This window comes from Penicillium digitatum, chromosome 3, assembly GCF_016767815.1.
Source record: "Penicillium digitatum chromosome 3, complete sequence".
NCBI lineage: Eukaryota > Fungi > Ascomycota > Eurotiomycetes > Eurotiales > Aspergillaceae > Penicillium > Penicillium digitatum.
The window spans coordinates 1,937,367-1,952,061 of NC_089386.1; the positions used below are offsets into that span (position 1 = coordinate 1,937,367).

The 14,695-nt window shown below is 48.6% G+C and overlaps 4 protein-coding genes across 4 annotated transcripts; 2 read left to right on the plus strand and 2 right to left on the minus strand.

Moving 5' to 3' along the window:
- Window positions 1-535: 535 nt before the first annotated feature.
- On the minus strand, window positions 536-5,268 carry Pdw03_8236 (ATPase, P-type, K/Mg/Cd/Cu/Zn/Na/Ca/Na/H-transporter; the record flags this gene model as incomplete). The annotated part of the gene is made up of 4 exons (XM_014677890.1): window positions 536-1,448; window positions 1,507-1,736; window positions 1,790-4,729; window positions 4,795-5,268. The coding sequence occupies 4 exons, from the start codon at window positions 5,266-5,268 to the stop codon at window positions 536-538; spliced, it is 4,557 nt and encodes a 1,518-aa protein (XP_014533376.1).
- Window positions 5,269-7,912: 2,644 nt separating this feature from the next.
- Pdw03_8237 (2-isopropylmalate synthase) lies at window positions 7,913-10,286 on the plus strand (the record flags this gene model as incomplete). The annotated part of the gene is made up of 7 exons (XM_014677891.1): window positions 7,913-8,735; window positions 8,789-8,893; window positions 8,947-8,999; window positions 9,059-9,185; window positions 9,240-9,318; window positions 9,370-9,529; window positions 9,579-10,286. 7 exons carry the CDS (start codon window positions 7,913-7,915, stop codon window positions 10,284-10,286), a joined length of 2,055 nt encoding a protein of 684 aa, XP_014533377.1.
- Window positions 10,287-10,667: 381 nt separating this feature from the next.
- Window positions 10,668-11,482, minus strand: Pdw03_8238 (ATP synthase subunit E, putative; the record flags this gene model as incomplete). Its single annotated transcript, XM_014677892.1, has 3 exons — window positions 10,668-10,818; window positions 10,874-11,385; window positions 11,450-11,482. The coding sequence occupies 3 exons, from the start codon at window positions 11,480-11,482 to the stop codon at window positions 10,668-10,670; spliced, it is 696 nt and encodes a 231-aa protein (XP_014533378.1).
- Window positions 11,483-11,752: 270 nt separating this feature from the next.
- Window positions 11,753-13,743, plus strand: Pdw03_8239 (Magnesium transporter NIPA; the record flags this gene model as incomplete). The annotated part of the gene is made up of 3 exons (XM_014677893.1): window positions 11,753-11,794; window positions 11,855-12,085; window positions 12,145-13,743. The coding sequence occupies 3 exons, from the start codon at window positions 11,753-11,755 to the stop codon at window positions 13,741-13,743; spliced, it is 1,872 nt and encodes a 623-aa protein (XP_014533379.1).
- Between the last annotated feature and the right edge of the window lie 952 nt (window positions 13,744-14,695).

A 14,695-nucleotide genomic window follows, 5' to 3' on the forward strand; every position in this document is an offset into this window, starting at 1 on the left:
AAGCAATTTCCTCGCTGAGAGCAATGAATAGAATACATGAATGCGACCCCCTATGCTGTCTTGTCCTTTTTGATGGAAACAAACAAAAGACATTAACAAGAATGAAAAGCAGAAAGATGATCTGACAAGATACGACATTCAGATGGGAAACAGACAACAGGAAACCTTAAAACGCAGGTGTCATGCATTTTGCATAAACAAATACGCTTCTGTACAAGGGAAACATAGGCCAATATAGAGCATGCGTCAGAACAACAAAAGGAAAAGCATTGGAGGCAGCGGGTAAGCAGGAAATGGTAAGAGCGAAGGGGGTAAAACGAAGGTCGCGCTGAGCATCCGACAGAGTAAAGGAGCATACCAGAACGCCTGCTTTCTATCAGGGAATATAAAAGGCTTTCAAAAATAAAAACACCACAGCATATTGCTCGTCAAAATAGGAATGGCGAGGAGAAATCACAAGGAACAAAACCAGACGCTCTCAGTAAAGTCATCAGTGACCGGTTATCAGGTTCAGTGCAACACAAGATGCGCTCCTCTATATCACATTATGTACAGGAGGATCGTCAGGAGTCCGGAACGGGTCTTCATGTTTCTGGCGTGGTGTTTGCGACGATTCCATCCGGGAGAGCATGGCAGCGGAGGTGAAGTCGTTGCTTTGCTCGAAGCTCGGTCGACTCCGGTCAAACGAATGCCGTGTCCGGTCGGGAGACCGGCGGACATAGTCCACGGACTGTGGTCGTGGATTCTGGTCCAGGCTGGCGGTGTAGTTGGTGCCGTTACTGCCATTTTGACTGCGGGGGTTGTGGGTGTTTGCAGTTGGGGCCACAGATACAGCGTAGAAGGGCCGCTCCTCATCAAGAACGGCAGTGTCCTGCTTGATGACGGGCTGTACTGGCTTCACTATTTCCGAGGAGGTAGCCGATGCATCGCTGGGAGCTGCCGACTTCAAGACGGCCTCTTTGGGAGGCATCGGGGGATCTTCTATGGCATCCAGATGCTTGAATTTGCCCAGAGTCACTTGCTCGCGGATAATATCGACATCAAGCGGGAAAAACACCTTCTGAATGGAGTTGTACGTGAAACGCGGAAGCAAGCAAATCACGACAGTCATCAAGAGGACGACCCAGTAACTCAATGATCCATAAACTTCCGAGGCGGAATGGTAGAATTGACCAGATGAAGTGAATGAGGTGTAGATGCCAGTCCACAGGAAGATGAGAATACTACTGATGGCATTGATCAGAGAAGTGAACCAATCCCACCGGTAAGTATTCATCATAATGTAGAGATTGCTAGAAATCACTGCACAGGATGCGACAAGAATTCCGATACGAGCTCGGTCGTTGATGTTCCGTCCACTTTCGTTGACAAAATTTGCCGGCGCGAATAGAAGGTAAGGCATGAAAAAACAGATGATTGACTGGTACATCCCATCGGCCATGTATAACCTGTCCAAGTTAGTATATCTCGACACATCTCAAGATTTGAGTCAAGGGTACCAAGTACCAGAACTTAAGTTGCGACCATTCCTTACGCTCAATACCTCTCATATACAACTGAGGCACAGCAAGAGAGACCTTGTCGTCCACGTCCTGATCGAAGATGCCCATGAAGATCACGGGCAGTGAAGTGAAGGCGAGATTGACCAACACGATGTAGGTATAGTCGAAGAGATAGGAGCAATCAAAGTCGTTGTAGATACAGTACCAGAACAGAGCGAATGTCCACACAAGATTCTGAGAACAGTCAGTGAGGACACAAGATTACATTCAGTACCAACGCGACATACCTTGTAAAAGAAATTGGCCGTACATTCTCCGAGGCGACGGTAAGACCATCTCCCATGCACCAAAAGCAGGCGCTGGAGGTACCGGAACTGGCCAATAGCATAATCAGACGACATGACGGCTTGTCTACCTTCTTCACCGGCGATACCGACACCGACGTCGGCCTCTTGGATCATAGCCACATCGTTAGCACCATCACCAATAGAAAGAGCCATGATGTTCAGTCCGTTTTTGACCATGTTAACGACAGCGGCTTTCTGTGCGGGACTGACACGGCAGCAAAGGACGGCCTTGCACTGCTTGCACAGCAGAAGGAATTTTTGCTTCAAGTCGTCGGACAGCATTAGCTTGAGGGTTTCACCATCGACGACCACGGCATGCGTTGCCTCAGGAGGTGTATGGTCAGCACGGGCAGCAAGAAGTTCCTCGTCAGACCCCGTCAACCCGAAAGTTTGCAAATGCTTGTCGAGTTCGTCAGAGGCCTGCTGGAATTCAGTCTCGGCAATGTTCAACACAATCAGCTCCATGTTATTGTTGAGGAGGTTGCAAGAAAAGCCAATGTTGATGGCGGTCTCGACCTTGTCACCGGTAAGGACCCAAAGTTTGATACCAGCGTCTGCAAGAAGCTGGATTGTGTCAGGCACGCCATCCTGAAGTCTGTCTTCAATGGCAGTTCCGCCAATAAGCATGAGTTCCTGTTCAATCTCACTAGAAACCTTCTCTAGTTTCTCCTCGCGGTCTGTGATCGCTGCGGCAGCAACGTCATGTTTTCTAGCCCATGTATAGTATTCATCTTCACTAAGCAGGCGGTCGGCAATACATAAGGTCCGAAGCCCTTCCCTGGCAAACTCCTCCAGGTGCTCTGCGGTTTGTCGACGAAGCTCCTGTTGTTTGCCACGGGCTAGACGGGAGTAAATTATACTGTCCGCACCCTTGCAGAACAGGCGAATGGTACCATCGGGCATTCGGATGATTGCACTCATTCGTTTTCTGGTTGAATTGAATTCAAGGGTGTTCAAAACCGTGTATGTGCGTTCCTCGCCCATAACATTGAGGAGAAGGTCATCACCGGCTCGGCCCAGAACAGTAAATCCACAGTCTCGAGCAGTGCTGACCAACGCTGCCTCGTCGGGGGACTGGGCCTTGAACTCAATTTGAGGGGGATCCCCGGGAGTATGCTCGGTAATAACGGTATGACACAAGGCAAGAGCCAGCATGAAGTCCTCTGTGCAGTGCTTCTGCCGTTCACCGGAATGTCCTGCCAAGTCAGCCACAAATTTCGGCGCAATGAATGTCAGCTGGTCGTCATGCAAATAAGGGTTGTCATGGATTCCACGCAACAGGCCCAGCATTCGTATCGCGTCGGCAGCAATTTGTTGCCGAGCCTCTGCGGCCTCTGCATCGGCATCAGCTCCCTCGCGACGCCGCATGCCGATCTGAGCCTCCGTGTAAGCCTCTCCATATGCCAGGCCGTTAACCGTGCATTTCTTGAACTCCATCACATTTTGAGTCAAGGTGCCAGTTTTGTCAGAGAAGATGTACTCGACTTGACCGACGTCGTCTGAAATGTTCCAAGACTTAGGCACACAATAGATCCCCAGTCTCTCGTAGTACATGTAGAGATCGCTGTGGATGAAAACTGCTTGGATCGTCCGAACAATTTCAAGAGAAATGTAAAGCGAAATAGGAACCAAGTTCTGAAACAGGATCAAAGCGGTCCAGAAAGTAACGATGCCAGTCACAGGTGGTGAGCCTCCGTAGGACCCATAATCGAAATAGTCTAGAGATTTATTTGGCGCGGCCCATGCGACTCCATTCACAATACCTGCGACAAGACACATGAGGAATAGGATGATGAAGTTGTATATGACGTTCCAGTTGAGAGCCTTTGCCATACGAGGCCGTTTGGCTGGAGTCGCACCGGAGTTGAGCATGATCTTACTCTCTCCGCCGGTGAAAAGCACGACACCAAGAACCCATTCGGTACTCTTCAAACTGCAACCACGGAGCAAGATGTTGTTGATAGAGATGGGCTCAACCATCTCCTTACGGGGGGCTTCAGGAAACTTTGGATCACGCTGGTCCCAGCGCACGGCACCATTGTAAGAGTACAGATTGGCATGCGGGGCCTCACTTTCGATAACAAATTCGGCCTTCTCGCAGTCTCTGGCATGTCTAACTTGACGGCCACAGTGAAGAGCTTGGCGGACCTTCAAGTTAGTCTCTCCATCTAGGCCTTTTGTTTCGACATAACAGGCACCATCCGGGTCAGAAGTGGACAAAATAACGATATCAGCTGGAATCGGATCTTCATTGTACAACCGGACAAAGTCGCCAACTTGCAGACTTTTCCAGTGCTCACGCTTAAACCGAGCCTTCCCGGATGTCTGCTTGAACATATCCAAGACGGTTCCATGTTTCTTGTCCGGCGTAGGCTCCACGACGCTCTCTCGAGCTGCGCTGGCGGGAGACAGATACTTGTTTTCGGGATTACTCATCATCGGCCAATCTTCGCGAGCTTCAGGCTGAGGAGATGGGACGTCGGTCAAAGGAATGGCAACGTCTTCGGCGACTATGGAGTTGCGCTGTGTATAAATCGACGACCGAGGATCTGCTGTACTCAAAAATGAGCCGCGTCTTTGCCCTCGGTTGTCATCTCCGTGTTGTTCCTTCTTTTGGAATTGAGACACAAGCCACTTATACGAGGCAATCAAACCTCTGGTACAAGCCTTCTTGACACGACGCCATAAATCAATGTTTTCTTCTGTCGAATTGACATTGTTCCACTCGACCAGTCTGTAAACCGGAGAATTATTCACTTGATTGTCAGACACAGTCCGTCCCCAATCCTCAATAGCATCTTTGATAGCCGTCACAACGATAATAACGATGAGAGGAACGGCGTTCAGGCCGGGGTTGTTGGCACCGAAAATTGAGAAGAACTAGAATGTCATCAGCCAAAGGGAATTGTGGTTGGAGCTAGGGAACCCATTTTGTCGCTACATACGTTAAGAATGATGACGAACAAGAAATAGATGTTCGCAATATTGTGAAACTGTAGCCAGATGTTGTAGGGAACAAAGGTGAGTGCCGTATACTTGGCAGTGCGAATTTTGTTTCTGGGATACGTGATGCGCAAATGACCGTCCTCGTCGCGCTCGGATTCCGGGATGGGAATGCTGAAGTAGATTCTCCGATTTAGTCCTTCTTGCGGGGTTTCGGGTCCACTATTGGCTGAGGTGCTTGTATTGGTCGATTTTCGCTTTTCATCTCTCATATCTGATCGTTTGTGGAAGCGATCAATTATAGAAACACGTTTCTTGATGCCTCCAGCTCCAGGAGCTCGCGTGGTGGCCCATCTTTGTCGTTGAGTTGGCTTGGAGACATTGCTGCTGACCTCCCCGACATCACCACCTTGCTCGTTGTTGTCCTCCCCATTGCTGTCCTCCCCATTGTTCCCAGGGAAGCGCACGGAAGCCATCTAGGCTAATTATGCGCCCCAAAAGGGCATGAAAATTGACAGAAACTTTGTTTATTGATAGCAGACAAGCATCCGGTTTCGATGGCCGGATTCCGACAGCGCTAAGCGCAGGGTAAGATTGCCGGTCTGGGTGCGTTCACGGGGTTGATGGCGAGGGTAACACAATTTCATGAGCGACGTAAGTCTTGAGCAAATAAGGGGTTCTAGGTGCGCGTGTTGTAGATGTTTTTGTCGAAGGGCTTCGAGAAATCGTCCAAAACTATTCAAAACAGGGTTTCCGCAGCCGATCGTGATGGAAGATGATTGTAATGCGAAAACCGAGGGTTATAGGGCGCACCCAAAAGGGGCCATTCAAAAATCTGAAGTGAAAAAATGAAAGAAAGAGAAGAAGCACCAATGTGGTTATTTTGTGCTTCGAGGGGTGAGAGAGAGAGATGGAGTACCCGCCTGAGCTTACCCTCTCGAATGGATCTCAGTACGGAGTACGGGAAAGCATGTATTGTTATTACCACCTGTCCGTGGATGCTTACCGATGGGCCGGGCCAAGATACCTTTGCTTTGTCATCCAAAGTGGTCTTGGCAGAGAACTTTTAAACACGTCAACGGCCATTTTGATATCATTTGGGTATAACTTGGGTATGACTCGGGTGTGATTTCATATGACATGTTTTGATTATGTTTAAACTGCAAGTTTCTCCTGTTTTAGGCAACTTTAGGCATCTAAGTCCTTGTCATTTCCAGCAGGCCATTTATCACCTAGGGCTGATGGGCGTAGCTAGCCAGGTATTCAATCTCGGCCTCGGGACAATACGTGTAAATTCCGGTATTGATGGTGTCCAGCCCGTTCCGGCCTACCCCCTAAATTTCTGACAGTGGCAATCGGGGTACTCGGCACTTGAACTCTGGGACGCTCAAAATACAAAGCAATCAATATGCGTAGGATTGAAATCTTGATCGCTTAGAGGGTAGGTAATGAAAAATGACTTTTCTTCTTTTTTTGGCCTCCCTTCTCTACTGCGCGTAGGGGCACTGCCACTGTCAGCATTGCGATCGCCTACAATTAGGCTTAACGGGGTATCAACCACCGTAGCTCTAGGTACGGAATTTGGATGCCCCAGTTCTTCACTAAAAAAAAATTCATCGGCATCCGATTGATCCGTACTCCGTAATTTGTATGCTGTAGCAGACTCTGGAGTAACGGTTATTGGCCCACAGCTGTTGTGTCTTCGCCCCCACTACGAACTATGTTGTACCAATTTAACCGTTGAGTTGACATTTTCTACCGTTGCAAATCTTATAGATCTAGGTAACATCAAACTGAATGCTAAATAGAAATTCTCCTGTCTTGCTTGCACTCATGTGATTAAAAATTGGAGTTTTGATAAAATAATCGGACAATGTCGTGGGCACGCACAATGGACTTTCTTTTTCTAACGCCTCCCCTAATGATATCAGAGACCCAGAATTTCGGGGTCGGAGCACCAATCCTGAAACAACCGACACGGCACGAGCTTCCCGGTCCACCTGACTCAGCTTTTGATTCTTTTTTTTTTTCCTCTGATAGATGGGTCATGGGTACGGAGTACGGACTCCGTAGCGTCTGCCAAACTCCCAAGGCTCACTTGCACATGGGTCAAAATATCACTGGACCCGTTGTTTTTAGTCACGTGCACTAGTTTTCTTCTTACCTTACCGGCTCCTTGTTTCTTGGCAGAGAAAGAACTCTTGGCTTCAGGAGAATAATTCAAAAGAGGCCCGATGATCATCGTCCTCATACAGAGCAGGGTTCACGGTTGCCGGGGAATTTGTGCTTCCTCCCCCCCTTTCTACGGGGTGCCAGCCCTAAAAGCACCTATGTCTCACGGGTGTGTTACTCTAGAAGGTTGAGGTGCAGATCTCGAGGCAAGGCTCTAAATTAAAAGCAGATGTAGCTATATTTACTCTGTCCCCAGTACAGCGTTCGAATGGTGTGTTGATACAATACAGTTGTATAACACAGGTGTCGTCAGCCCGACCACGAACTATGTACACTAGTGGACCAGTGGGCCCGATGTGTAGCGTACTATCGCCTTGACTAAACTTAATTGGAGTTTTACTACCTGCAGGACTCGACTGACCTAGAGAAAATATCAAAAAGAATCTGCCACTCTTATCTCAAAATTGAATTTCAAACGGAATTTGTACTTCGACATTTGGTATCCATAAAAATGGATGGAATGAAGTTTTCGGTGCTCCGTAGCAATAGAAATAAATAGTAGACTGGATCACCCGCAGATCGACGCCACTAGGAATGTGGCAGTTAGATCTACAACAACTGCACAATTTTCAACTTGTGACATGCTTTGCACAACTTAGCCAAGATTTTTCTAGGTATGAGGTATGGATTCTCAATGTACGGAGTACTCCACACAGATTACATACGTGAGTTTAATGCTCTCAATTGGACCCCAACCTGAGTTCCGGTCTCGAAGAACCTTGATCGTCTGAACGTTGTTGCTCCGTCCAGGTTCCACTTAACCAACTATCCGAACAAAGAAAACCTAGCTGAGTCAGCAGTGTTCATGTGACACCGCGCTGAATCGGCGCGTTCGACGACGCGAGATGCCTCTTTAATTTCTAAGGAAAATCCTCGACACACCCCATCATGCGGACGATAAAGGATTTATGGTTTAACAGGCCTGCATTCACTAGTGTCAACTCGAACAGCACACCTGAGAAGAATGAAAGCGCAGAACTCGCAATCGAATCCTCACCCCTCACCGAACCCCCCTCTTCCTCGGTATTCGATCAGATATTACCAGAATCCGAACAAGACGCTGAAGCACACTTAAAAATGGCGCTGTATCTGACAACCCAGGATAGCGTCCTTCAAGTCCCTACATTGCATCAAAGTTTCCAAAGCATCGATTCAGCCACCGGGGCCTCATATCTGAACGAGAGCCTCAACGGATCTCAGCGCATCATAAAGGATGGCAGAGAGGTAGTCATCAGCTCTGATGGAGAAGATACTGACTCGATTTGTTCGTTGGAGGACCCAAAGAATCTTTTCGCTCCGAAGTCCATGAAAAACGACTTTACACCGGCCAAATTCACCATGAAGAAGATATCATCGCCAAAGAAATACAGACACAACATTGACTCTCTCGTTCACGATGCAGTGGATGATAATAAGGTCGAGGCCAGTGTAGCTCGGGCAAAAGCAAATTTTGTACAGAAGCAACCGAACGGCAACGAGCCAGGAAACGACCCGCCCGGCACTGTTCTGAATGAATCCATGTTAATCTCAGCACTCGGTCAGAATGAAGACGGTGTTGGAGGCCAACGTCTGATAGGTGCTATTAGACGAACTGATGCTCTTGACCTCGGCCGCGCGTGGCCATTTTTTGATTGCACACAAACACTGGCACCGGCCCCCAAATTCCCACAGGATATGTTCGCACCTGGGACGAGCATGGAAATTTTAAGGGGTGAGCTCTGAATGAGACAATATGAAAATTTTCGTGTGTTGACCAATTTGCAGAGTCCGACACTCGCGAGCGCCAGTTCATGTCAGGCGAATTCATTCAGATTGCTTTGTCCAAAGGACTTTTACCAGACAAATTCGTTTTGTGGCTATTTCACTCTAGTTTGTCTTTCAACATCTGTTTTCCATTTACACGAAGTTAACATGTTTTCAAGTACCCCATGAACGTCGAGAGGAATTGAGTAATGCTTATTACCGGATTATTAAGGTTTGCAAATTCTCCTATATCCAACTTCCATTAGAATTTGGACTAACTATATGATTCAGAACATGGATGTGCAGCGCCTAAAGTTGCTCATTCGTCCAGTCGATATTAATGAGCTTTTCACACGATTAGGTGCTCGGAGCCAGGCTTTGGATCCTTCCAAGGAAATCATCCCAGTCCTTTCCCAATGTATGATTTGACTATCTTCCTTTGGCTCTGTGACTCCCTAATGAATGCTGGCAGATATCACTCCAGCTTCCACGTTAAAAGATCATGTTTCGTTTGTTTCAGTCCTCAGATTACTAAGAGAAACTGCTGGCTTGTAAGTTTCCACTCCCAAGTCTCTAATAACGCGAGGCTTACAAATTTTTAGATTAGCAGAAGATACTCAAGAGCAGGTGGTGCTCCTGCTCCTACGTCTTACTCTTGATGCCTCATTGACAACGGATGCTATGGTATCATCGGAGCTCCAGTGGACCATCAATGCTGTATTAGATCCTGAAAATTTCCATGAACCCAGTGCTAAAGATTCGGTGCGTATTCTCCTGTCTGTTGCACCACGTTCAAAGCTAACGACACCAGCTGCAACGTGTCTGCGCTACTCTCTACGCTACAACATGTGATGTTTGCATTCAGAGTCAAATTGTGCATCACATATTGCCCACATCTCCATGGTTTGCACTGATACGATGTCGCCTGGCCGTTGCGTTTCTGTTACGGAGTGCTAGCCCTCTTGCTGAACCCCCTGAAAAGTTGCTTGATATCAAGCGTATCACACTGTTACTGCTCCGCGATGAGCGTTTCCAGGTGAAGCGTTTCAAGAATATAGCCGACTACGACTGGAGGGAATTAATTTCACTCACAGCTCTTCTTAACGTCGCGATTGATTCGTCTGCGTTGGATATAAATTTCAGACGTAGTCAAACTGAGAAAGACTATGATGCTGCCATCGACAGGCTGGCAGCTCAGATCAAGTTGATCTTCTGCTCTATTCAGGATTCCGGGGCCTCACATGTGACACGAACGGTGGCAAAAAGTGAACTCGAGGCCTTGCACTACCGAATTGTCTACTCAGTTCGGTCCAAGCCACCGCCGAAAACCACCATTTTCGAGTCGCATGTAAAGGAGAGGGATGGCAACATTCGGAGCCATTTCGGCAACTTTGCTGCGATTGCTGCTAGAAAGCAAAATCAAGAGACCGGGCAAGAAACGATTCCGTCTGCAGCGCCAGGCGACGCGGATTATGGTGATGCAGAGATTCCCATCCGCACGCATGATCAGGTATCCTGAGCATTTCAGCAGTTCAAGTCCCAAAATTTCCATCCACCTGACGAAACAGAAACGCTGTACGAATGAGTTGATGTGTTGAAATACCCAGCTTTTCCTTCTACCGCCAACCTTGAACTTACGACCCTTATGAACATGCCCCCGAGAGCGACATTCTTCCTCCGACGCTTTTTTTTTACAGAATCCTAGTGTAGTCCAGAATTAAATACGAAACAAAAATGATCGCTAAAAGAGTTCGATCATATATCAGGTCATACATGGGCTGTGCAAACAAAGCCCCCTCTGTCTATGAAGGTGGGCAAGAGAGGCAAAGATAACCCGAACTATAACACACGAAATACAGCAGTCGCAAACGTGAAACCCAAGATAGAAAATTATTCACACTTAGTCGTAGAATTTCCGATTCTGGTTCTTGCCGAAGAGCATCTCTCGGACTGCAGGGAGAGCATCGATTTCCAGCAACCGCAGACGCTCCTCAAAAGTGTTGTTGATTTCAATCTTGCCTTGCCCACCGACAATGAACACACCACCAGCACTGTAACCAGTTAGTCTCCTTGACGTAGATTGGTAGGGGGAGCGAAGAAACTCACGATCCCTCTGGCAATGGCTCCGACTCATCCAAGGTCACGGTCACCTCTGAGCCAACATGGTCCTTGTACTCCTTGGCCGCCTCCTCAATGGCATTTTTAGTAACATCAAAGTCCTTCTTCCGCGAGCGAATTGCAACGTTGTCCTCGTTTAGGTAATACAGGCCTTCGAGGACCAACCCCTTGAGCATGACCTGGTATTTCTTCTCATCGTCGGCAGCTACCTTAGAAACCTTCTCACGGGCATTTTGGAACAGCTCATCAAGCAGTTCCTGACGACCACCGAGCACGCGGAGTCGTGTCTTGTTGGCGAGTGTGGACCGGGTGATCTGCTGGGACATGGCGGCCTGCTTGAACTTCTTCTCGTAGAGGGTATCGATGGCCGCAGTTTCCTGGCGTACCAGCTTAGACTTTTCGATCGCAAATTCTTCATCGGCCTTCAACTGGATCTCTCGGGCCTTCTCAAGGGCTTCTTGCTTGATGAAGGCGGTCATCTTGCGGAGCTCGCCCGCGACCTGGATTCGATGGCCATCAGTCCAACCCAAGCTTTCCGGGACCTAGAGTAAACGATGGACATACCTGATCATCTGAAAGAGCATGGCTTTGTGACATTTTGGCGATTCAGAGCTGTATAGCTTGTTGAGGGTGGAATGACGTGGGGAAGAGGGAAAGGATGTTGTGTCCGACTGAGCTCGGATTGCGTTGCCTTGGCGTTCCGCATCCATGTCCTCCGCACTCCCCCTCAATAACTTGCCGTTTCAGCTTGATCCTGTTATCTCCTATAGTTTTATCTGAGTCATGGCTTCTTTACTCCGGTAGTTTATTCCACTTGATGCGTTTCTCTCAATTTTCCCTCGACCCGACCAATGCACAATACACAAGATGAGCAATCTAGGTGACTTGTCGCCGGAGGGAAGTGTTGCGGTAAGACCACGGAAATCAAAATATACTGTGAGAAAGATGATAAACTAAAGCAAACATCAGGTTGGTGTAATCGTTGGTGTCATCTCAACTAGCCTCCAGGCTATCGGACTTACGCTCCAGCGCAAATCGCATCTGCTCGAGGACGAGAAACACCCCTACGATGTGCGCAGACCCCCCTACAAGCGCCGACGATGGCAGTTAGGGATGGGAATGTTTGTGGTTTCCAATATTGTTGGAAGTACCATCCAAATCACCACCCTTCCGCTACCAGTTCTCTCGGCCCTCCAAGCGGTCAGTAGTTCCCCTTCTATTTACGGCGGAGATCAGTTGCTGATGGGAATGCCGATTAGTCTGGACTAGTGTTCAATACTGTATTCGCGACACTCATACTCGGTGAACCCTTTACCCGATATTCTCTCGCAGGCACCATTCTCGTCTGCATCGGCGCGTTGTTGATTGCGACCTTCGGCGCCATCGGGGAACCCGCGCATACCTTGGATCAGCTCCTTGATCTCCTCCAGCGACGGCCATTCCTTCTGTGGATGGGCGCCACTAACTTTCTGGTTGTTGTGGTACTTCTAGGTACCAAGATGCTGGAACGCTTCGTGCCGTCATCACGCGCGAAACCCTCGGCCTCAGGTCATTTTTCACCACATCTGCTGCGACTGCAAAGTCGCATGAGGTTGATCCGCGGCATGAGTTATGGATTTATAAGTGGTATACTGTCAGCTCACTCCCTTTTGCTGGCAAAATCGGCAGTGGAGCTTCTCGTGCGCACAGTAGTGGACCGCGTGAATCAGTTCAATCGTTGGCAATCATGGGCTATCCTACTAGGGATGATCTCCCTGGCGCTCACACAGCTGTTCTATCTCCATCGTGGGCTGAAGCTGTGCAGTACTAGTGTACTATATCCTTTTGTGTTTTGCATCTACAACATCATTGCCATCATGGATGGCCTGATCTACTTCCGGCAAGTGTCTCAACTAGCGGGCATCCACGCCGGTCTCATCGCTCTAGGTACGATGGTCCTTCTGGGTGGTGTGTTGTGCCTATCGTGGCGTCTTGAGGATATCGATGCTCATGCCGCTGTCACCACTGTGGGTTCCACGCAGACCGGACTTGGGCCGGGCATGGCAATCGTGGAAGAGCACTCTGCGACATCACCTGGGTTGCTGGATGGCCAAGATGAGGAATCACAGATCGGAGAAAGCGAGCCACTTCTCAACTCAAAGGCCCACACTCGACATCTTTCATTTCAGCGAGGAAGAACTCCGAGCTTACCACTTGATCTACATTTTGATCGTGGCTCTGTCGATCTTAATCCCGCGTCTATTTGGGCTGAACTAGATGATTCGGAGTATGAATCCACTGATTGCCACGGACGACCGTCGACAGACGGCCTACGCAGCGTCAGAGGCAACGCAACTCTAAATGGCTCATTGCGGGGTCTAACGCGACACTCGACGATCGGCGCTACCACGCACGGTCGTGAATGGGGATCTCGCCGAACCCAGGGATCGCTGCGTAGGAACTCATGGCGTTGCACCTCAGCACCTCACAGTGGGTTATCGGCCGCGCATCGCAAACGTCGGGGGACCGGGAGTCTGTTAACAACGTCCAATCAAGAGGTCGGTGGGTACGGAACCATTCAAGAGGATGGCGACGATACCCACTGGCATGATAACGTCCCTAACCGTCGTTCGTCCGGAGCCAGGTCTGGTCTTCTTTTTGGCTCAAGGAAGGCTCTGGCAGGTGCCTGGAGGTTTGGCAGAAAACTTCTGTTTCGATGGAGCAACCCGCAGGCAGGCAGTCAGGCTGAGATTGACCCAGAAGATGGCTCTTCCTCGTCCCTACTGCCGCACTCAGTCGTTCCTCTTCCCCGAACACGTCATACACAGGGAATCCCAGTCACTGAATATGACCCCCTGAAGCCATCGTCATCCCCCTGACGTTTTTCCATAATATCCTCTCCCTAATTACCTCCATATAGCACCTACCTTCGCTCCGACTTGTCAATTCTCTATCCCCATGACACCATCCCTATCTTTTCTTCGCTTCTCGCCCTTTCGATGCCCATGTAAAGTAGTCCTTCTTCCTCGGACACCCCGCGCGCAATCCACTCATGTTGCTTCTATCGCTCTTAGCTCCCGGTCGAGAAAAGACTAATCTCGATCTCACTTTTGTGTCCCGCCATCCACTGTCAAGATACTATGATATGATACCACTCGATCGATTATATAGCTCCGCACGAACGAATACAAGACCTTGATATAATGTACTCACGCTCTCTTGACTACACGCCATTAAAGGAAATGCCAATTGTCCATGTATTTATTCTATCATCGGCTATGGCGATGATACAAAGGCCCCAATCAACCAATCACAATGCCTGCCCCAAAGTCAGTATTGGTGGAATTGACCTCTGACATGCAGGTCAGCGAACTTTCCTTACTCCCTCCCTATGCACGCCGAGGCAAAGAAGTCAAATCGGCCGTGTTTAGAATAAAGCACCCGTAGTCATGCAGAATACAAAAACAGAAATGAACCTTGTTGAAAATAGGAGGTTGGGTTTTTATATATGTCAAACAACTTGTGTAGCAATTCCAACGCTTACGGATTGCTCGAGCAGTACTTTTGATATCTTGACCACGTAAGAAACCATGGGTAAAGACCACGTAGCATAATAAAAATTAATTGAAAGTGAGTAGACGCCATGCTGTGAGTGGATGAACTGTTCCTATAAGCTGTACATTGTACTAGGACCTCACACACTACAGGAGGGAGATAGAGCAGAACCCCAGTCTACATCTATAGATCATAACAACTACAAGCAATAAGACAGTCCAGAGGGACAGAATCCGATTGCTCCATACCATACATCATGTAAGCCAGCCAGGGCCA